This window comes from Hyperoodon ampullatus, assembly GCF_949752795.1.
Source record: "Hyperoodon ampullatus genome assembly, chromosome: 3".
Lineage (NCBI taxonomy): Eukaryota > Metazoa > Chordata > Mammalia > Artiodactyla > Ziphiidae > Hyperoodon > Hyperoodon ampullatus.
The window spans coordinates 147,251,709-147,275,129 of NC_136916.1; the positions used below are offsets into that span (position 1 = coordinate 147,251,709).

Consider the following 23,421-nt stretch of genomic DNA (forward strand, 5'->3'; position numbering starts at 1 on the left):
TTTATTTGAGATTTTTCTTGTTTCTTTAGGTAGGTTTGTATTGCTATAAACTTCCCGCTTAGAACTGCTTTTGCTGCATCCCATAGGTTTCGGATCGTTTTTTTGTTTGTTTGTTTTGTTTTTTTTTGCGGTATGCAGGTCTCTCACTGTTGTGGCCTCTCCCGTTGCGGAGCACAGGTTCCAGACGTGCAGGCTCAGTGGCCATGGCTCACGGGCCTAGCTGCTCTGCGTCATGTGGGATCTTCCCGGACCGGAGCACGAACCCATGTCCCCTGCATCGGCAGGTGGACTCTCAACCACTGCACCACCAGGGAAGCCCCCTGTCTTGTTTTCTTTGTCATTTGTCCCTAGGCATTTTTTGATTTCCTCTTTGATTTCTTCAGTGATCTCTTGGTTATTTAGTAATGTGTTGTTTAGCCTCTATGTGTTTGTGTTATTTACATTATTTTTACCTGTAACTGATTTCTAATCTCATAGCGTTGTGGTCAGAAAAGATGCTTGATATGATTTCAATTTTGTTAAATTTACTGAGGCTTGATTTGTGACCCAAGATGTGATCTATCCTGGAGGATGTTCTGTGCGCACTCAAGAAGAAATGTAATCTGCTGTTTTTGGATGGAATGTACTATAAATATCAATGAAATCTATCTGGTCTATTGTGTCATTTAAAGCTTGTGTTTCCTTATTAATTTTCTGTATGGATGATCTGTCCGTTGGTGTAAGTGAGGTGTCAATCTCCCCCACTATTACTGTGTTACTGTCGATTTCCTCTTTTATAGCTGTTAGCAGTTGCCTTATGTATTGAGGTGCTCGTATGTTGGGTGCATATAGATTTATAATTGTTATATCTTCTTCTTGGATTGATCCCTTGATCATTATGTAGTGTCCTTCCTTGTCTCTTGTAACCAGGAAGTCTTTATTTTAAAGTCTGTTTTACCTGATATGAGTATTGCTACTCCAGCTTTCTTTTGATTTCCATTTGCATGGAATATCTTTTTCCATCTCCTCACTTTCAGTCTATATGTGTTCCTAGGTCTGAAGTGGGTCTCTTGTGGACAGCATACAGATGGGTCTTGTTTTTGTATCCATTCAGCGAGCCTGTGTCTTTTGGTTGGAGCATTTAATCCATTCACTTTTAAGGTAATTATCGATATTATGTTCCTATTACCGTTTTCTTAATTGTTATGGGTTGGTTTTTGTAGGTCCTTTTCTTCTCTTGTGTTTCCCACTTAGAGAAGTTCCTTTAGCATTTGTTGTAGAGCTGGTTTGGTGGTGCTGGACTCTCTTAGCTTTTGCTTGTCTGTGAAGCTTTTGATTTCTCTGTCATATCTGAATGAGATCCTTGCTGGGTAGAGTAATCTTGGTTGTAGGTTCTTTCCTTTCATCACTTTAAATATGTCATGCCTCTCCCTTCTGGCTTGTAGAGTTTCTGCTGAGAAATCACCTGTTAACCTTATGAGCATTCCCTTGTATGTTATTTGTCGTTTTTCCCTTGTTGCTTTCAATACTTTTTCTGTGCCTTTAATTTTTGCCAATTTGATTACTATGTGTCTCGGCATGTTTCTCCTTGGGTTTACCTTGCCTGGGACTCTCTGCACTTCCTGGACTTGGGTGGCTATTACCTTTCCTATGTTAGGGAAGTTTTCGACTATAATCTCTTCATATATTTTCTCAGGTACTTTCTCTCTCTCTTCTCCTTCTGGGACCCTATAATGCGAATGTTGTTGCGTTTAATGTTGTCCCAGAGGTCTCTTAAGGCTGTCTTCATTTCTTTTCAATCCGTTTTTCTTTATTCTGTTTCGTAGCAGTGAATTCCACCATTGTGTCTTCCAGGTCACTTATCCGGTCTTCTGCCTCAGTTATTCTGCTATTGATTCCTTCTAGTGTAGTTTTCATTTCAGTTATTGTATTGTTCATCTCTGTTTGTGTGTTCTTTAATTCTTCTAGGTCTTTGTTAAACATTTCTTGCATCTTCTCAATCTTTGCCTCCATTCTTCTTCTGAGGTCCTGGATTATCTTCACTATCATTATTCTGAATTCTTTTTCTGGAGGGTTGCCTACCTCCACTTCATTTAGTCATTTTCCTGGGGTTTTATCTTGTTCCTTCATCTGGTACATAGCCCTCTGCCTTTTCATCTTGTCTATCTTTCTGTGAATGTGATTTTTGTTCCACAGGCTGCAGGATTGTAGTTCTTCTTGCTTCTGCTGTCTGCCCTCTGGTGGATGAGGCTATCTAAGAGGCTTGTGCAAGTTCCCTGATGGGAGGGCCTGGTGGTGGGTAGAGCTGGGTGTTGCTCTGGTGGGCAGAGCTCAGTAAGACTTTAATCCGCTTGTCTGCTGATGGTGGGGCTGGATTCCCTCCTTGTTGATTGTTTGGCCTGAGGCGACCCAACTCTGGAGCCTACCCGGGCTTTTTGGTGAGGCTAATGGTGAACTCTGGGAGGGCTCACACCAAGGAGTACTTCCCAGAACTTCTGCTGTCAGTGTCCCTGTTCTCATGGTGAGACACAGCCACATTCTGCCTCTGCAGGAGACCCTCCAACACTAGCAGGTAGGTCTGGCTCAGTCTCCTATGGGGTCACTGCTCCTTTCCCTGGGTCCCAATGTGCACACTACTTTGTGTGTGCCCTCCAAGAGTGGTGTGTCTGTTTCCCCCAGTCCTGTCGAAGTCATGCAATCAAATCCCGCTAGCCTTCAAAGTATGATTCTCTAGGAATTCCTCCTGTTTCCGGACCCCCAGGTTGGGAAGCCTGACGTGGGGCTCAGAACCTTCACTCCAGTGGGTCGACTTCTGTGGTATAAGTGTTCTCAAGTTTGTGAGTCACCCATCCAGCAGTTATGGGATTTGAGTTTATTGTGATTGCGCCCCTCCTACCGTCTCATTGTGGCTTCTCCTTTGTCCTTGGATGTGGGGTATCTGTTTTGGTGAGTTCCAGTGTCTTCCTGTCAATGACTGTTCAGCAGTTCGTTGTGATTCTGTTGTTCTCGCAAGAGGGAGTGAGAGCACGTCTTTCTGCTCTGCCATCTTGAACCAATCTCTCAAAAAATTTTTTTAGATTTAGGAGCTTCCCAGAGATCTTTTATGCAAGCCCAAGCATCCTGAACTTCCCTGTTGTCATCTACATCTTTGAGCAGGAAGCCATTGCCAACCCAGCTATGAGTTAATGACAGAGACATAAGCAATCCCCTTTTATGAGGCAGCTTCAAACTGCCTGATCTCAGAAAGAGAGGACACTAAGCCAGATTAGGACTCATAAGAGCACTGTCTAATAGCAACCAGTGAGCAATTCTGAGAGTTCATTTATTTCCAAAGATTAACAAAAGCACTTTGCTTTAAGCTTAGGTCACCATTACTTCCTGCTTTTTGGTCCCATCTGCTTATTCCCCTAGAAAATTAAAGGCCTACAGTCTTCTAAAGAAAATTTCTGGGCTTCCCTGGTGGCGCAGTGGTTGAGAATCTGCCTGCTGATGCAGAGAACACGGGTTCGAGCCCTGGTCTGGGAAGATCCCACATGCCGCGGAGCAACTAGGCCCGTGATTCACAACTACTGAGCCTGCGCGTCTGAAGCCTGTGCTCTGCAACAAGAGATGCTGCGATAGTGAGAGGCCCGCGCACCGCGATGAAGAGTGGCCCCCGCTTGCCACAACTAGAGAAAGCCCTCGCACAGAAACGAAGACCCAACACAGCCAAAAGTAAGATAAATAAATAAATAAATAAATAAATAAATAAATAAATAAAAGAAATGCATTTCCATTTAGGAAAAGAAAAAGAAAATTTCTGACTTAAAAATGACACTGTGAACATCCAAAAAGTGTAAGTCCAACATATACACAACCTCATGCCTAATGAATACATTACTAAATACTTTGTAATCATTGAAAATCAATTTACCAGTCTTCAAAACACTAGTAATAACATGAGAAAGGATGGAAAGAAACTCATGTTCAAAGATGAAGAAAATGCTATCCACAGGGGCTAGGTGATTTGGCTCAGGGCACAGTGGAAAAAGAAGTAGGTTCAGTTTCCTCATCTGGTTGCTCATTGCTATGGTCTGAATGTTTGTGTTCCCCCAAATTCACATGTTCAAATCCTAATGCCTAATGTGATACGAGGAGGTGGGGCCTTTGGGAGGTGATTGGGCCTTAAGGGTGGAGCCCTCATAAATGGGATTAGCACTCTTGTAAAAGAGACCTGGCAGAGCTCCCTAGCCCCTTCCACCATGTGAGGAAACAGTGAGAAGTCAGCAGGCTGCAACCAGGAAGACAGCCTTCACCAGAACCCAATCAGGTTGGCACCCTGATCTTGGACTGCCAGCCTCCAGAACTGTGAGAAAGTAATAACTGAAACTATAAGCCACCCAGTCCATGGTATTTTGTTATGGCAGCCATAACAGTCTAAGATACCCTCTGAGGCTCATTTAGTTCTAAGATTCTATGATTACTCTGTGAAGGAACGGTGGAAGCCAGATCAGAGCTGAAAGTCCCTAAACTGCTGGCTCATGGTTGCTTGACAAGTCACTACATAAGTATGTTGAAAATAAGGAAACTCAAAGTCTAATCATGTTACACTTCAATTTAAAAGTTTCCTCAACAAGAGAAACCAAAGACCTCAGGATTTTAAAAATGGGCAAAGTACTTGAACAGACATTTTCCAAAGAAGAAATGTACAACGGCCATATACAAATGGCCAATAAGCACACAAAACGATGCTCAACATCACTAATCATGAGGGAAATGAATATCAAAACCACAAGGAGATACCACCTCACACTCATTAGGATGGTTACTATCAAAAAAACAGAAAATAGTTCCTCAAAAAATTAAAAATAAAATCACTATATGATTCATCAACTCCACCTCTGGGTATATAGCTAAAAGAACTGAATGCAGGATCTCTTAGAGATATTTATATAACAATGTTCACAGCAGCTTTATTCACAACAGCCAAAGAGGGAAGCAACCCAAGTGTCCATCAAGAGATGAATGTATAAACAAAATGTGGTGCATACACATGATGGAATATTATTCAGATTTTAAAAGGAAGGAAATTCTGACAGAAGCTACAACATGGATGAATCTTGAACATTATACGAAGTGAAATAAGCCAGTTACAAAAAGACAAATACTGTATGATTCCACTTATGAGGTTCCTAGAGTAAGTGAGTAGTCAAATGCATAAAGACAAAGTGGAATGGTGGTTACCAAGAGCTGGGGGCAGGGGAGGGAGGGGAGTTAGTGTTTAATGGGTACAGAGTTTCACTTGTGTAAGATGAAAAACTTTTGGAGATAGATGCTCATGATGGTTACACAACAATTTAATGTACTTATCACTACAATATACTTAAATATTTTCCCCTTAAAAATAGAAGAAAAAAAGAAAAGATGAACCCTCATTGTCTTGACTTAGGGTCCATCCAGTAACTCCCTGCAGTTTATGACACTATCTTGTTTGAAGTTAGGAAGTTGGAATTCAGGAGCCCAAAGGCTTTTCTGTCACAGCCTGTTTGGCAAAACTACCTACTGTCAATAGTTAGGGGGAAAAATTCATTAATTACACACGAACCAAGCACTTATATGCCAGGCACTCTGGTGTTTACAAAGATATATAAGGTAATACCTGGGTTCTCAAGGAGCTTAAACCAAGTAGAAAATATACATGTAGGTACACAGCTACCCTGCCATGAAGTCGAGATCACTAGGTGCCATTATGAGAAACAAGGTGCCTGCTGATTCACAAAAGTCAAGGCAAGATAGATTTGAGCCCTGAGCCACCTACAGGTAAAGATGTGGTAGAAAAAGGCAAAGGAAAGAGGAAAGTTAAAGCTATGGGGCTCATGTTGTCTACTGTTTTAATAGAAACAGGAAGCACGGGTAACTCACTCCTTCATACCCTGCTCATGTCCCTCAGGCCTTAGGGTACTCTAGGGAATGAACACTCCCTGAGAGCAGGCTCCAGCAATGACTCATATCCCAGCTGCCTAGATCCCAGGTAGAATCACCCTGAAGTGTGTGTTCTATACCCTTTCCCCTCAGAATCAAACTCCAATTGCCCACAGTTGTAGTTGGCTCACTAAATCATCCTTCTTTTCCCTATCTCACTTTTCCACTCCTCTGATATTTATTGCATTTCCAAATAAATTACTTGCACCTGAAACTTGAACCCAAATTAAGATACGTGGGGAAGGGAACACAAAAGAACTGTGCACTAATAATTTATATATAAAACATATTTATTACTCAACAGCTCATCATTTCATGCTCTGTGTTTAAAAGAGGCTATAATACTTCATATAGAGAATTCCTGTTACCCTGTGCACTCCCCTCCCCAATATCTTCCCCAAACTAAACAAACAAAAAATAAATATTAAAAAAAGAGTGAACCAAGGCTGGGCTTATCAGAGGTTTTACTATTTCATTGCAAAGGATCAGTGCTTTCCCATTAGCTCAACTATTCACCAGGGAAAGCCATGAAAAGGTAAAAGGGGACTCCCAGACAGAAAGCTGACGCGCAAGGCTGCCTTAGAAGGAAGAAAACTCCCACAGAGTTGAGGCCTGTTGGATTTAGTGTGACAGCTCCAGAAATAGGTGGAAAATGAGTACCATGTACAGGCTTCCTCTCAGGGACAAGGGCAACTCCTGACCCTTTCTTCCTCTTGCAGCCACCACAAGGGAACAGCTCAGGATAATTTCCAAGGAGGGGGTCTCGACCCACTGCTGGCTAGTCAGACTGTTTAACTGTTCACACACACCAGAATCACAAAACTGCCCTGAGGAATTCATTTATGGCATTTCTTGGTTGTCTGCTGGGCCCCTTCCAACATTAAAAGTTGGCTGCCTAGGATACCGCTGAGAGAGTGAAATAAAAATGAGTTCATCCATTTATTCATTTAGCAAGTATTTACTGAATGTCTACTATGTCTACAGTGTTGGGCACTGTCCCAGAGAAAGGACTGATCAGAAAGAACCTGTCCCTACCTTCATGTGACTTACATTTTATTGGGTGGGGAGAGGAAAAGAATTTTATGTGTATATACTGTGAGTGAAGAGTAAGTAGGGGAAAAAAAGTTAAAAAGAATATATGTATGTAATGTGTCCAGTGGCGGTGTTACAGAGAAAAATTAAACAGCAGGTTAGGGCATGTAGGGAGTGCTGGGGGTGGTTAGTTTCATTTGATACAGGGTAGTCACAGAAGGCCTCTCTGATAATATGGCATTTTGAGTACAGCCCTGAAGGAAATGAGGGAGCAAGTTACACGGCTATCTGGGAGAAGAACAGAAGAATATTCTAGGAGAAGGGACAGAGCTCTGGGCTATTTTAAAATACACGGCAGGGGCGGTCCATTGGCTAAGACTCCGTGCTTCCACTGCAGGGCGCATGGCTTTGATCCCTGGTTGGGGAACTGAGGATCCTGCATGTGCATGGCAGCAGCAAACAAACAAACAAATAACACCACCAACAAAAAAACCACAAGGTAGCCAAAGGAGCTCTTTTTCTTTTCTTTTTTCTTTTCTCTTTTCCCTCCCTCCATCCCTCCCTTCTTCTCTTTCCTTCTTCATCTCTTTATCTCTTTCTTTCTCTCCCTCCTCCCCTCCCTTTCCTTTCTCTCTTTTTAAACCTTTGCAGAAATAAACATCATTTCAAGTGGACTGAGTCCAGAGATACATTTTTTTTTTTTTGCGGTACGCGGGCCTCTCACTGTTGTGGCCTCTCCCGTTGTGGAGCACAGGCTCCGGACGCGCAAGATCAGCGGCCATGGCTCACCGGCCCAGCTGCTCCGCGGCATGTGGGATCTTCCCGGATCGGGGCACAAACCCGTGTCCCCTGCATCGGCAGGTGGACTCTCAACCACTGCGCCACCAGGGAAAAGTTGGTGCCACTTTTCCAACCAATGCACCACCAGGGAAGCCCACAGAGATACATTTAACATCATCAGAGCAGCTGGAAAGATTCCTCTGCTCCCAGGTTGAAGGAGGCTGAAGCCTCTGACTGAGGGGTGAGTGACAAATTAAAAACTCACTTCAGGGGGCTTCCCTGGTGGTGCAGTGGTTAAGAATCCGCCTGCCAATGTAGGGGACAAGGGTTCAAGTCCTGGTCCGGGAAGATCCCACATGCCACGGAGCAACGAAGCCCATGCGCCACAACTACTGAGCCTGCGCTCTAGAGCCCACGAGCCACAACTACTGAAGCCGGCACGACTAGAGCCTGTGCTCTGCAACAAGAGAAGCCACCGCAATGAGAAGCCCGCGCACCGCAACGAAGAGTAGCCCCCGCTCGCCGCAACCAGAGAAAGACCACGTGCAGCAACGAAGACTCAACGCAGCCAAAAGTAAAATATAAATAAATAAATTAAAAAAAAAACCAACTCACTTCACATGAGTGTTTCACCTTGTATCCTAACAGAGATAGATAGAGCAGGGCTCCGAATGAGAAAGAATGTTTTAGGGAGTCCATTATCTAGGCAATAGAAGCCCCATTTCCCCAAATACTTTGAGGTATGGGGGATAGGAGGAGGTAGGAGACCCACAGCCTACTTCAGATCAGAGAGTGGAAGACATACTTAATTTTAACTTCGCTTTGTGGGTAATATGGGTGATACCAATGCAAAAATGAGCATTAAGTTGTTGTGAGGAAATCCTTCCCAGCTGGCCACAAAGGTTAAAGGTTGGCTACATTCTAACCCCATCTCTCACTGTTCATTCATTCCGTAGCCCAAGAGGGCAGCCTGTTTACTGATCTTGATGCAGCCCAGTCATCTTAAGTAGAGCTAACCTGAGGCCAGTGCATTTTATCTAATCCACTGTCAGTATGGAGATATTAACTTGTTCAAGCACAGGGACAGAGCAACAACTGCCCCTCTTAATAGATTTCAAGGAACCACCACCATGATCACCACCAACAACAACCAAAAAGAAAAAAAAAAAAAAAACCCATATTAGCACCCTGTCACTATCTTATTTGCCCACATGTCCTCTGTCAATCTATTAACCTTTAGGGAAAACAGTCACTCCCATAATACTCCCTACTCTGGTAGACTGCTATAATGCCCAGCGTCCCCTCCAAGAACTCCTGAAACCAAAAAAGTGCCTCCCACTTCTCACCCACCCAAAATCCACGTTAAAAAGAGGAAAAAGTTCTAGCATGCAGGAGGAACAGGCCATCTACTGATATGCTCCAAAAATAACCCAGAATATGTCTTAGGTTCTTTGCTAACAGAGAAATCTCTTTCTGCTCAATTTCTCCACTCCACTTCTCTAAGTAAAATATATGTATATGATACGTGTGTGTAAGTATGAAGTGTGTGTATGTGTGTGTGCACAGCAGTTAATATTCCCCAGTATCTGCTGATGGAGAAAGAGGTATATCAATCAGCTATTATTCACTGAGTACCGATCAATTTACACAGTTCTCTCTAAGGTTCCTCCCATAGTAATTGATTAATTATTCTCCAGTAAATGGCACGCCTGTCTAATTAACTGTATTGAATAGGATAGAAAAACCAGATGGCTCTCTAGCCTGGATCAGCAACAGCAGAGAAACTGCTATTTAACATTTAAATCAAACACAGCTCTCATTTCTCCCTGACCTTTGTCAGAAGGGGGAAAAAAAAATGTGACTGAAACATTTTGTGATGTGACCTCTATAAGATTATTTTCAGTAAAAGGTTTGCCAATTGGTATATAATATACCTTTGATCATATCACTTATACCCAGAGCCTGTCACAAATACTATCCAAAGCAAACAGGAAAAGTTTTCTTTGGAAATGGCCAAAGCCATAGGTTTATTTGATTTTATTTGTGGTAAGAGAAAATACAATTCCATTGGCTACCAATAAAAGCACACAAATATGCATACCCATAAGATTAACGCTATTTTTTGCACATGAAGTTACATGCTTTTTGCTTCTTTGGATCATTTGCCATTTCAGCTCCACTAGGCCCCTGGATTCTTTGGTTTATTAAAATAGCTAACTTTTATGGGGTCTGAGTAGGAAAAATTCTATTAATAATAATAAAAAAGTTCCATAAAGACAGCCAATAACTGTTGAATAATCAGTAGGGAAGAAATTTAAAAATGCTCTAAATCTCTAACAGCTGCTTGTAACAAAGGAGGCTGCATTACTTAAAGATGAATCTCTGTTTGGCAAAACTCTTTTGGAAACCTGGGCAAGATGAGGGGTCATCAACCAAACGGTCTTCAACAATCAATTTCTCCTCTGTGGGCCTTAGTTTTTATACTTGGGGACTGGGAAGTGGGGAGACGGCACCACTCATTTCAGTCTGCAAATGTGTATTTATATTCTTTATTCAAGCAAAGGTCTCCAGTCTTTCAGAGGAAGGAATATTATTTCCCTTTTCCCTTTTCTTAAGATACCCAAAAAAGAGGTAAAGCTACTTAAACTCTACAAGGAGAATGGGGCAGGTAGAGCAGGTTATACTCTGTTCCCATCATTAATATCTACCAGGGATTTCCTAGTGGAGCCCAAACTCCTTGTCAGGAACTATATATTAAAGGAGCACTGCCATGTTGTATCACCAGATCACATCAATTCCATTTGTTCCTAAGAGGAAATCAGGTCACCTAGTGGTCCTTTTCAGCTTAACAATTAAAAACCAGACTATATCTAGCAGGTCTGCATATACTCCAAAACCTTGTAAGCTTTCTAAGTTCTACATCAGTAAATGAACTAAAAGATGGTTTAATCCTTGAGTAAAATCTTAATCCAGGATTGCTAATACCTGAAACCCCTAGTTTTCAGGAATTCCATAAACTCCTTAATATTACATGCAAAACGATGTGCATATGTACATTTTTCTGAAATGGTGTTCAAAGCTTTTAGACTTTCAAAGAGGTTCAGGAGTCAAAAAGATTTACAAATAGCTGATTTAATAAACAAGTTATCTTCATGCTACCTTCTCTTTATAAAGTAAAGAGTCTCCTAAAATATTCACCTAAAGGGCTTCCCTGGTGGCGCAGTGGTTGAGTCCGCCTGCCGATGCAGGGGACGCGGGTTCGTGCCCCGGTCCGGGAAGATCCCACATGCCGCAGAGCGGCTGGACCCGTGAGCCATGGCCGCTGAGCCTGCACGTCCAGAGCCTGTGCTCCGCAACGGGAGAGGCCACAACAGTGAGAGGCCCGTGTACCGCAAAAAAAAAAAAAAAAAAAAAAAAATTCACCTAAAAAATACATACAACAAGGAACTACTCTGCCATAACATTCTGTGTTCAGCTCTTCCTCATCAGACCATGGAAGAGGCTATCGCCACTTGATCTGAAAACACAGGTGACAGCAGGCCTATGAGGAAGAGGGTACAATCATAGGCAATGGACTGAGTCTAGTCCTGGTTCAGCTACTGATTAGATTTGCAGTTTCAAACTACTCTAGACCTTAGTTTCACATGGGGATGAAACCTGTTCAACTATACCCAAAGGTTGCTGGGAGGATTAGTATGACATGAAAGTGCTTTAGAAGCTAAAGGGAAAAAAATATATGATATAAAAGAAAGGCAAGGAGAAGAAGAAAAAGTTAGCTTAAAGACACAAAGCAAGTCAAAGGATAGAATCTGAGAGTTGAATCTCCCCTATTGAAGGTGTGTCTTTATTTCAGGAGAACATATGGCATGCCAGGCCCCCACGTGAGCTTACTCAGGGCTGCATGGAGTTATTAGGCAAAAAAAAAATCGGGGTTATAACTTTCTAGGTTCCTTTACTGGCCTGGAGTGCACTTCCTGGTGAATTCCTACACCTCTATTATACCCGTATAATGTCAACACAGAAAGGTTGAGTGGTGACGTAATGTCTGAGGCCAAGCCATGTATTCAAGGCCGTTTTGTTGGATTCACAGTGTACAAGTCAGCTCTTTTCTCCAGGGGATGAGATGTGATGATTTAATTATCATGATTTTAGGGGTCTGCCATCTGTCAAGTTCAAAAGAAAGACCTCTGTAAGTGATCCCCATGTTCAGACACTCCAGGGCTCAGCCCTTTCAAGAAAACTTTATTATTCTTTCTCCTTCCTTCCCTATCCCACTTTCGGCAAGATGTAGGGATTACCAGGCCAGGTGTTAGATGAGACTAACGAAAGAGAAGACTTAAATTACCACACTGTCCATTTCCAGGCCACAAAAACCAGTTAGCCTGAAAGACTTATTTCCCAGAAGCCTGAGGTGCTCTGCTGGACTCTCGCAATCTAGGGCAAGAGCCATTTAAGGAATTGTGAAAGAAAGGGAACAAAAGCTGGGTGCTGTCTTACAAGTGTGTTCCAGAAAAGCTAGCAGGTGGAAAATTGGCCTTCTTTTTTAACCCTGTTAAGAGATTGGCTCACTAAGTATACAGAGGGGAGTGTGAAGCTTGGGAGACAGAATGTACCTAGTCAGGCTTCAGGGAGAAAATGAAAAACAAAAAAATCCAAGTATGATACAAAAGCAAGGAGGAGAACCTTTGGGTTCAGGCAGCCTCCAGAGGAAGGAATGCTGTTTGCTGTTTTACTAAAAAATTCCTCATTATATTGCAAGATTAGAAGGTGGGCTGCCTTTAAAAAAAAAAAAGTTAAGGCTTTATTTGGGACTAATTGTTCCTGTTGATGCCCAACCAATCTGATGTCACTCATGTCACCTTATCTGATGATAGAAGTTATCGAACTTGAATAAGATTATACTAGCAATAAACAAACCATGTATTTTTAGCCAAAAGTGGGGATGACAGAGTGTATATACAGGGGTTTGAATGAAAATCTCAAAGAGGGTACGAACTGGCAGTCACGCGAATGTGTCTACCACAGCATCTGGCACACAGTAGATGCTCAGTAAATATCTGCTTTCTTATTTTATAAGATGGAGGGGATGAAAATGCATGAAGTTAGGAAAGGTTCAGTAGGAAACAGCAAAAAGGAATGTGTCTCCACTCACCCATGAATTAGTGACAGACCATGAAACTAAACATGATAGAAAAACATCCTGCTGAAGCACAGAGGTTTGAAACTGGTGGCTCTAGAAAAGAATAGGTGTTATGGTACACAGGTTTGTTTAATTCATACAATGAAGTATGAATTTGCTGCAATACTTAAAAATCAGGAAACTTCACGTAACAAATCTTTACTTTTGGCTTCCCTTGAAAAACCCAAAGGCCCTTCTGGCAACAATGGGCTGAAGCTGAGTCAAAGCTTCATTTATATGGCATTCACTTAGATTTAGGATGGGGTGGGCTCTCCAGCTGGCCACAGTCCCCACTACTCACTACTGTTTACTTCTAGCCCAACTCACTCATTTTTGCTGCTTGCCTTGCTGAAAGCATTATGTTGTGACCTTTTGTATAGTGAAAAGGAGTCTCTACTGAGAGCTCAAAAATCTGGGTTCTAGTCCTACTCAAACTTGTACATGTCTTAACTTGTATACCTACCCTCTCTAAGCCTGCTTTCTCATCTGTAAAAGGAGGGATTGTACAAAATGATCTCTAATAGCTCTACAATTAGAATTGATATACAATCGTGGCAGCGAGCATGGGGAAGATACAAAGTAGGCTCAGTTGGTTTTATGCTTTATTCTGATCTTGAAATGTTAGTTTCATTTTGGGGCTAATGAATTACCTAGTGAACCTAGGACAGTCTTATAAGAAGTACAGGCTCTCTGGCATAATGGTTTGATTTGTGTGGACTGAGTAATACTGTAAAAGCCAGAAGACTGTCTCAGATAGATAGGTCGCTTACTGCCTTTCTTGACCATGTTCATTCCTATTATGGAAATTTTCAGATTCCTCTCTGGGATGGTTACTTACCCAGCCTATGACTAAATGAAGAGTTCCAGAGCACAGAGCCTCGGGCTGTGGGCGTACTCAAAGCATACAAGAAAAAGACCAAATATAAAGACCAATATAAGGAAAGGGTAGGCTTTGGAATTTGAAAGCAGCTAAAAAGATCCTGTCTGAACCAGTCAAAGAATATATATATCAGTCCTGCAGATCATACTATAACTGTGGCAGCTGTTGCTTTAGCCCTGAGTGTGGAAAGTCAGAGCCCATAAATCACCTTTGAGAGACATGTTTCAGGAATGAGACAATAATTTTGGCCTCCTGTGCTACACTTAGAAAGTACAAGCTCAGTAGATTAGTTTCACTGAAAATCCATTATTTAATTCATCCTCCTAAAGCTCCTGGAAGTTGAGCAGGAAAACAGGTACTTATCAATCCTGACTTACAGTTATACAAGGCTTAGGCCTGGAAAGCTAAAAACCACACATTGATCACTTCAACAAATATTTATTGTGCTCTCAGTGTGCCAGGCATTGGAGACAAGATAATGATGAATTAGCTACATTTCTTAGTCCCTAAGGAGTGAAGAAAACAGCCAAACATAAATCTCTGTACTTCCTATTCCCTAGGTTATATACTTCTGATAATCTATATAGGGAATATAAACAGACTTTAACTCTGAAATGGATTTGAAGTTAGACTCAATGACTTCCCATACTCCTCTATCCATGGCAAACCACTTATCCCAACCAAAAAGCAGTCTAGTTTGTCAGAAAGGATATATTACCCACAAACTCTTCCCATAGGACAAAAATCATACATAATAGTCAAATCTGAATAGAGAAAATCAGAAGCCATTCAATGTTTTTATCATTATATATAACCTGAAAGGCCAAAACAACTACATCTTGTCAATGTACATAACCAGGACCACCACAAAACACCTTGTGTGGCTCTGCCTATGGCAGTATCTGTACCTGTCCCCCTGTATCTCAAAGTGGGTAATTATAACCTAGGTCAAAAGTTCTCAATCAGGGGCAATGTCTGGGGACATTTTTGGTTGTCTGGGTGACAGCTGGGGGAGATGATACTGGCATCTAGTGGGGAGAGGCCAGGGATGCTGCTAATTATCCTACAATGCAGAGGAAAGCCCCACAAAATAAAGAATTATCTGACCAAAATGTTGACAGTGCCAAGGTGGAGAAACCATGGCCTATGTGCTCTTACATATTGGTTAGAGGCCTTTGTTCTGGGTCTTTTAAGGACTCTATGCAGGCAGGTTCTGGCTGCTAACATAGGAACTAAGAGAAAACACAACATCCATTCTCCTTCACCTCTTTCTCCTTTCTCTCAGAGCCTGTGTCTCCGGTAATAAAACCTAATAAACCACTACATTTCTACATTTAGTGCCTGCTCTTTATTGTTCAATGAAATAAAACCACATGCATAAGAGGTTGACAGAAGATGGAAAATCAACAAAATCAAGGAAGAAAGGTAGAGAGGGAGGCAGGGGCTTGGCTGTAATTTCCATAGCTAAATGAAACTAAATCAACCATTCTGCAGAGCAAAAAACTACCTATTGTATTGTGAGTCAGATCATCTCTAGAAACTGCGTCTTTCCACCCAAGAAACAAATTGTCTATAAAAAACTAAGTCTGGGGCTTCCCTGGTGGCACAGTGGTTAAGAGTCCGCCTGCCGATGCAGGGGACACGGGTTCGTGCCCCAGTCCAGGAAGATCCCACATGCCGCGGAGCGGCTGGGCCTGTGAGCCATGGCCGCTGAGCCTGCGCAGCCTGTGCTCCACAACGGGAGAGGCCACAACAGTGAGAGGCCCGCATACCGCAAAAAAAAAGAAACAAAAAACAAAACTAAGTCTGTCAGACATTGTGGCCTCTCCAAGGAGATATCGCTTATATAACTGAGGCCACCTAGTGGTTTTAAGTGTAGGTTGCAGCTAAGTAGGCCCTAGGACTCTGACAAATATAAATTCTGAATTTAGACATATATTCTCTATTTATAAAAGGGGAAATTCCTAGCCTGGACAACTTAAAATATTTTCTCAGTTTCTTTAACATGCAACTCAATTAAAAAAGCATTTATTGGGCTTCCCTGGTGGCGCAGTGGTTAAGAGTCCGCCTGCCGATGCAGGGGACACGGGTTCATGCCCCGGTCCGGGAAGATCCCACATGCCGCGGAGCGGCTGGGCCCGTGAGCCATGGCCGCTGAGCCTGCACATCCGGAGCCTGTGCTCCGCAACGGGAAAGGGCCCACGTACCGCAAAAAAAAAAAAAAAAAAAAAAAGGCATTTATTGTGCTCCTACTACATATGCTAATCTTTAAGCTATGATGTCGGTCGGGGAGCCTCTACCTCAGCTAAGGAGAAAAACCCTAGCTACAGCCTTCAAAAAGCAGGGTCTTCACAAGTTCTCAAAGAACTGTTTCTTTTATGCCCCTTGCCCACAAATAACTTTAAAGCAGTGGAGTACAGCATGTGAGAATTATATGTCAAAGTTTAACACAGCTGATGGATCCAAAGAGAACAGTAAGAATTAGCAAGACTAAGGTTTCTATTTTTCCAATCTAGATGTGAAACGGCAATAAGATTTGTTGTGTTTGAGAAGAAAAAAAATCTATCCATTTATCTGATCAATCTTTCTTTATATTTGTCTTTACTCAGCTTGATTACTCAGACCAGTCCAACTGATCCATTCACTGACATCCACTTCAGAACTTCTATGGCCAAGAGAGACAGGTATAGCAAAGGTATAGGTACGTTTCTAAACTGCCAGCTCTAAGTCAACATCAGTATCTCGATTCCCAGTAAGACTGTGAAAAGGCTGGAAACTCACAGCTTGGGTTCTCCTTCCCAGTTGTGATACTGGCAATAAAAAGGAAAAAACGTCAGCATCTGGCTTCCTCTCAAACAAAGCTGCTCAGCCCATTTCATCCAAGAAAAAGGTGCCATTCAAAGGGGCTATTCAGGACGTATGTCTCTTGGAGGGTACTTACAGTGTTTCATACATCATTGTGTTTCACTGATACAAAAAAATAGGTGTCTTTTTTTGGCAGGCTAATTTTCCATGGACTTCCTCCTTTCTTTTGAAATGACACACTCTTAGAATCTTAAAATCTGTTCACAAACTTGGCAGAGCTAGGTTGTTCAGAACCATATTGTGGTTTATGGTGTGTGCTTCATATTACCCAAAGGCAGCTCTGATGGTAAAATTCATTATTAAGCCAGAATGTCTCGAGACACTTACTGTTTCCCCTCAACTGTTTCTACCTGACATGGCTAAAGAGAAATAAAGACCAGTACAGAAAGAACGACCTGAGAGGAAAGCATGAGTGTGGGACGCAGGCGGCAGAAGGCACTTACTTGGTCACGATCTCCTGCAAAACAGCAGCTTTTCATGGTACATGAGTTGAAGTAACCCTGATTGTCAAACTGGAACACAGGCAGGCGGGAGTGGATGTCATAGAGCACTGGGGGCAGGCGACGTCTCAGGGCCAGGAGCTGGGTCCCGTTGCTGTTGAATCGCACACTCATGGCACTTTGGAGGGATAGGTTGCCCCCATAGCGCAGGAGAGAACTGGAAGGCAGAAAGCACAGGGATCAGGCATGAGGCAGGCTGGACAAGAGTCTGCAAAACACACTGCATTCTGTACCAGGACCTCCTGTCAGGCTTGCACATCTGAATTTTGGCAGAAAGTTATTTTTATGCAGTGGGCTAGAAGGTAATAAAGAGGACAGGGATGACTCCTTGATTACATTAAAGCAAGTTATTTAAACTGGTGGTTCCCCTCTTCAATCTCTGAAAGGCAAATTACCAGTAAATTTATAGGAAAAGGATAATACAAGCATCTTGAAAGAAGAGACATATTAAAATGATTAGTTCTTTTATTTACCTGAGCTACATAAGCAAATAGATACTTGTCAAGACCCTGGGAAGTCAGTGGTGTCCACACTAACTGGCTAATCATGGATGGTATTTAAGGAATATATTTGTCCTTTGAATTAGAGATACAAGAACCATCAGCCAAAAAAAGATACTCTAGTTTATTCTGGATTTTTTAAAAATAATAATCACTTTATTGCTTACACATTTGTTTTTGAATTTTCAATCTGTTTACAGAGAATTTTTATATTCCATATGGCACGACTCAAGGATAAATATTAAAGAAAAATTTTAAATTAAACACAGAGCAAGCAGTTACAACAATTAGAAAAGCAAGATGACTTGTTTCCCTTTACATTTCCCAAAGAGTTTATATTTAGCTTTAAAATATACTTTGGCTAATATATATAATTCCATTTATCCACCTTCTACTAGAGAGTGGTATGATCTGGTTTACCCAGTATTCTTCTGTAGTTTCATAATGTTCGTAACATTTTTTAAAAGTCACACAGTATGGTTCCAAATAATTTATTTTGATGACTCAGAAGATACTTACAATGTGTTAACTAGGATGGCAGTGAACATTAACAATTATACAGTACTAAGTAACAAAGGGTGTGTGTTTTAACTTTCTAGTAGTCAGTCTCCTTGATTATGATTACCCGGACACTATTTTATTATAGAGGGATGACTATTCATTGTCCATGTCAACCAACTTTTCTTTCTTTAATTCTTGGAACACCAAATTACTGGTAAGAAAGTGAGATTAAGTATATGCACTGGAGGGACTTCCCTGGTGGCGCTAGTGGTTAAGAATCCACCTGCCAATGCAGGGGACATGGGTTCGAGCCCTGGTTCGGAAAGATCCCACATGTCGCGGAGCAACTAGGCCCATGTGCCACAACTACTGAGCCTGCGTGTCTGGAGCCTGCAAGCCACAACTACTGAGCCCGCGTGCCACAACTACTGAAGCCTGTGTGCCTAGAGCCCATGCCCTTCAACAAGAGAAGCCATTGCAATGAGAAGCTCATGCACCACAATGAAGAGTAGCTCCTGCTCACCACAACTAGAGAAAGCCCACGGGCATCAGCGAAGACCCAACGCAGCCAAAAATAAATAAATTTATTTTTTTTAAAAAGTATATGCATTGGAGAATGCTATAGAAATGAGGGCCACATCAGTGCTGTTAACTCACTCTGCTTCACAAGACACTGTGGTCATGTAAAGAGATTCTAGTAGTTTAAGAAAAAAAAGTTTATAAATTTAGGGAATCAGAGCTGGAAAGGGCCTTGAGATACATAAATTAGAGCCTGCCAGACTTATTTGAAACATTTTTAAGGAAGAAGTTTTAATAGCATTTTACCAGGTGAAAACTTAAAGAGCTATATGTTACCAGAAGAGATTTAACACTGAATGAATATAACACATTTTCTTTTATTTCTTTTCTGGCAAGAGAGTAATGGAGAAGTTTAAGGGGACAAGAAAGGAGATATCTCAAAAACAAAACTAAACTGAACTAAAAAAAAACCTGCAAACAACCAAAAGAGAAAAAAAAAAGTTTATAAATGTGAAAAAAAGGAATTAAAAGTAATTTACAATTATAATAGTGTCTATAGGTTTTATAGAGAATAAATTACTCCTGCTATTAGTGTTAGCATGTTTGACCATTTGACATAATTGAATTCACAACTTTAGTTTTTTCAACATGCTGTTGTATTAACCATAAATCCAAGAAGTCATCTTTTCTCTGAAACTCTGATATTAATTTTGGTTCTGAAGACTCTTTAATATATTCTTTATATACAGTTAAATTTATATCATTATACAGATATAATGAAATGGTATGTGGTGTAAATCTTTGTAACTGGCAAAGCGCTATACAAATTAAAGAGATTATTACTATAATGTTTTTTAAATAAGAAAGCAGATATCCCATGGGAAAAGGAGGCCCTGGACCACAGTGCAAAGGAAGCTGCCAACCTGGCCTAACCATAAAAACATTCTGCACCACCACTAGCCACAGTGAGTCCTGTGTCCCCCAAAGCAGTCTTCTCACCAGAGGGAAGAACACTCTAGTACCACAGGTATGTGTGGAAACAAGGCTTAGGCAAAACAGACTTTAATCCTCTTATGTTTGGAAGTGAAGTAAAGAGACAAGTGACTTAGAAAACGGTCCCTAGACCTCTAAACATCAAGGAGAAGCCTGGTACTCCTGCAGTCCCCAAGTAATAATCCCTGCAGAGCAATGTTCTTATAATGTCCTAAACACGGGCCACAGTCATTCACATACAGGGAATGAATGATGGGGCTGTTAGAGTCCAGGCATTTCCCTTACAGGGTGTCCTAGCTGCCACAGGCATGTGGTGTTATCTAAACACTGATCTCAAAAACAATGAAAGCCTTTCAATTCAAGATCAGCATGGAGCGTGCAAATAAACCAGTATCTGTAGGACTGAAGAGGAGCTGGGGGTGGGAACAAGACTCAACAAAAAGAAACTTGGTCAGCCACAGCAGCAGGGGATTGCATCAGCTCAGGCATCCTTGACAGGAAAGCTGGGGCCTCTGGCAACACCCTTTCCATTTGTTAACAGGAACTTCCTCTGCAGATTCTAGTCAGGCCTGCAGGAGTCTTCCCAGGACAAGCATCTGGGCCCATCCCATTCCCACCCAAGCTCCTATGTCTGCAATCTGGCCACTCTACAGGGGTCTGTTTGTGGGCTCCACAAGAGTCACTAACTTTTCTCTTAGTTTCTGGGCAGGGAACTCCTATCTCTCACACAGGGAGCGTAGGTACATAGGAATCTCGCTCCTAGAGTGTTTAGGGGTGCAGCTACCAAAAAACTGTAGCAGCAGCTACTGAAACTGAATACTTCATGTTTGGGTGCAAAAATCCTTTCAGAGGGATAGACTGACACCTGAAATTCAGAAAGTGAGCTACATTAACTGTAATTTCTCAGCAGGGGTTCTGCAGCTGGCTCCTCCTGTTGAGAATGGTAAGAATGATCTAGTTCATCAGGAAGAAAAGGCTTAGAAGAGGTTTCCCCTCACAGTCAAGATATGAAGATAATGTCAAAGATCCTGTTGTTTATGATTCCATGGGTAAGATGCATGATAAATCATCTGGGACTTTAAAAAAATGCAGACTGGGACTTCCCCGGAGGTCCAATCCTTAAGTCTCCGCACTTCCACGGTAGGGGGCATGGTTCAATCCCTGGTCGGGGAAACTAAGACCCCACAAGCCACATGGGCAAAAAAAAAAAACAAACCAAAAAACAAGGCAGGGTCTCAGGATCCATCCCCAGATATTCTAATTCAGTCTGAGAAGTGGGCCCAGGAATCTGACTTTAACAAGCAACCTTAATTAATTATGATGCATGTGACTTTCAAACCACACTTTGAAAAATATGGTTCCATTTTGGAACGTGGGGCGGCGGGTGTAGAGGGGAAGATAAGGTGGAGAGAAAGCAGATTACTAGAGGCTCAGCGAAAAGTCAACTACACAATATGGCACTTTTTACAGCCCCATGTCTAACAGAAGAAAGGACTCTAATTCCTTTTAAGATCAGACTTCCACTCTACCAACAATGCCTGAAATGTTTTTTTTCCTGCCCTCAACACATTCCCTGAAGCAGAAGTTTCTTACTTCCTCTTGGAGAACTGATGGTACCTGTACATAAGAATGCCTCAATCTTAACAGCGGAGGTGCCACCATCTCCACTCCTCCAGAGAAATGGTCACTATTACACACCCAAATGAGATGAGCAGTATCTTGAAAGGACTAGCAACAAGTTAAAATAAGTTCAAATCAAAATATCCCTAGTGGGAAGCAGCTGCATAGCACAGGGAGATCAGCTTGGTGCTTTGTGACCACCTAGAGGGGTGGGATAGGGAGGGTGGGAGGGAGACACAAGAGGGAGGAGATACGGGGATATATGTATATGTATAGCTGATTCACTTTGTTATAAAGCAGAAACTAACACACCATTGTAAAGTAATTATACTCCAATAAAGATGTTAAAAAAATTAAAAAATAAATAAGATAAAAGCAAGTAAAATAAAGTGATTGTTAATAGATTAAAAAAACAAACAAAATATCCTTATAAGAAAAATAAAAGCAATAAATCTATTCCCAGCCCATCTTCAACCAAGAATTTGTCATAAAATGCAACAAGAATGGGGTAGGAGGTGATCCAAGGGTCAGCATGCAAAAGACACAAGAGAACCTCAGAACATCAGGAAAATATTCCTCACTAGCGTGTTCCCCTGGTTTTTTGCTTTTTGGTTTTTGGCCCCTCAAAAATATTCAATTGGACTTCTTTATTGCTTTGGTGGGATAAAAAGAAAAATTTAAAAAGTCTTTGGCCAAGGCTAAAGTTTTGGAACAGAAGAGAAACAAGCCAAGGCTGTTTCCAGAAAAAGTGACTAGGAGTATCAAGTCCTGCACAAGACAGAGCATCGGTAAACGTTCCAAGATCTGGCTTCATGAACCTAGATTTACGTAAATCGATGATTAAGTAATTCATCGACGGTGCCAACAAGATTTTCCAAAGCCCACTGGCATGAATTTCCTCAGAGTTTCTATGTGAAAGTTTCCTAACACCTGTGAAACACTTGGAGTCAAGGCACTGCTACTCCAAATCACAGGCATCAGAGCTGGTATCAGACAACCACAGAGGCAAATTCAATGTCCCACGGGTAGGGGAAAATCTCTCCCCTCCAGTTTCTGCTTTAGGACAGGATGACCTATACGGAATACAGGGGCATTTTGTACTTCCTATAACACAACCCAGAAAACATGACAAATTCTAGAAGATACTAGAATTAAGTAAAAAGTGAAAAAGTTCAAAAAGTCACAGCCCACATCAGTTCCGTTCAAGGGTGTTCAAGATCTTGGTGATCACTTAAGCTTTTCCTTCCTTTTTTTTTTTTTAATTGAAATATAGTTGATTTACAACATTGTGTAAGTTTCTGGTGTACAGCAAAGTGATTCAGTTTTATATATATATATATATATATATTTTTTTTTTTTTTCATATTCTTTTCCATTATGGTTTATGACAGGATATTGAATATAGTCCCCTGTGCTATACAGTAGGACCTTGTTGTTTATCTATTTTATATAAAATAGTTTGTATCTGCTAATCCCAAACTCCTAATTTATCCCTCCTCCACCCCCTTTCTCCTTTGGTAACCATAAGTTTGTTTTCTATGTCTGTGAGTGTGTTTCTGTTTTGTAAATAAGTTCATTTGTATCCTATTTTAGATTCCACGTATAAGTGATATCATAGGGTATGTCTTTCTCTTTCTGACTTACTTCACTTAGTATGACAATCTCTAGGTCTATCCATGTTGCTGCAAATGGCATTATTTCATTCTTTCTTATGGCTATGTAGTATTCCATTGCATATATATACCACATCTTCCTTTGTTTTCAAATGGTTGTGCTGTGCGTGCACTTGTGGGATTTTACTTCCTCGACCAGGGATTGAACCGATGGCCACGGCAGGGAAAGCACCGAGTCCTAACCATGGGACCACCAGGGAAGTCCCTACCACATTTTCCTTAACCATTTCTTTTATGTGAGTTGGAAGGAGAAGAACCTGGGTTTTCTCTTTTGTTTTTTCTAACACAGTCCTCAGTTCCAAGATTGAGACTTCTTTAGAGGAAACCAGAACTATTGGACAATAAGCCCGAGAAAGACACACTGTCATTTGTGACTAAACAAACTTATCTTCTTCAGAACATGATCCACTGCCAAGCCTCTCTGGGTTGAAATATAGAT

The 23,421-nt window shown here is 41.5% G+C and overlaps 1 protein-coding gene across 3 annotated transcripts in view; it reads right to left on the reverse strand.

The window, feature by feature from the left end:
• The window catches only part of DCAF5 (DDB1 and CUL4 associated factor 5), a gene marked incomplete at both ends in the record, with an annotated part of 106,996 nt that overhangs the window by 28,907 nt on the left and 54,668 nt on the right, over positions 1–23,421 (reverse strand). For 2 of the 3 annotated variants that reach the window (XM_079699675.1, XM_079699674.1), the window contains one exon: positions 17,120–17,333. In XM_079699675.1, coding sequence (XP_079555801.1) covers positions 17,120–17,333 — 214 coding nt within the window. Of the gene's footprint in view, positions 1–16,588; positions 16,622–17,119; positions 17,334–23,421 lie in introns of those variants that run through there. The other variant, XM_079699676.1, reaches the window with a different exon arrangement.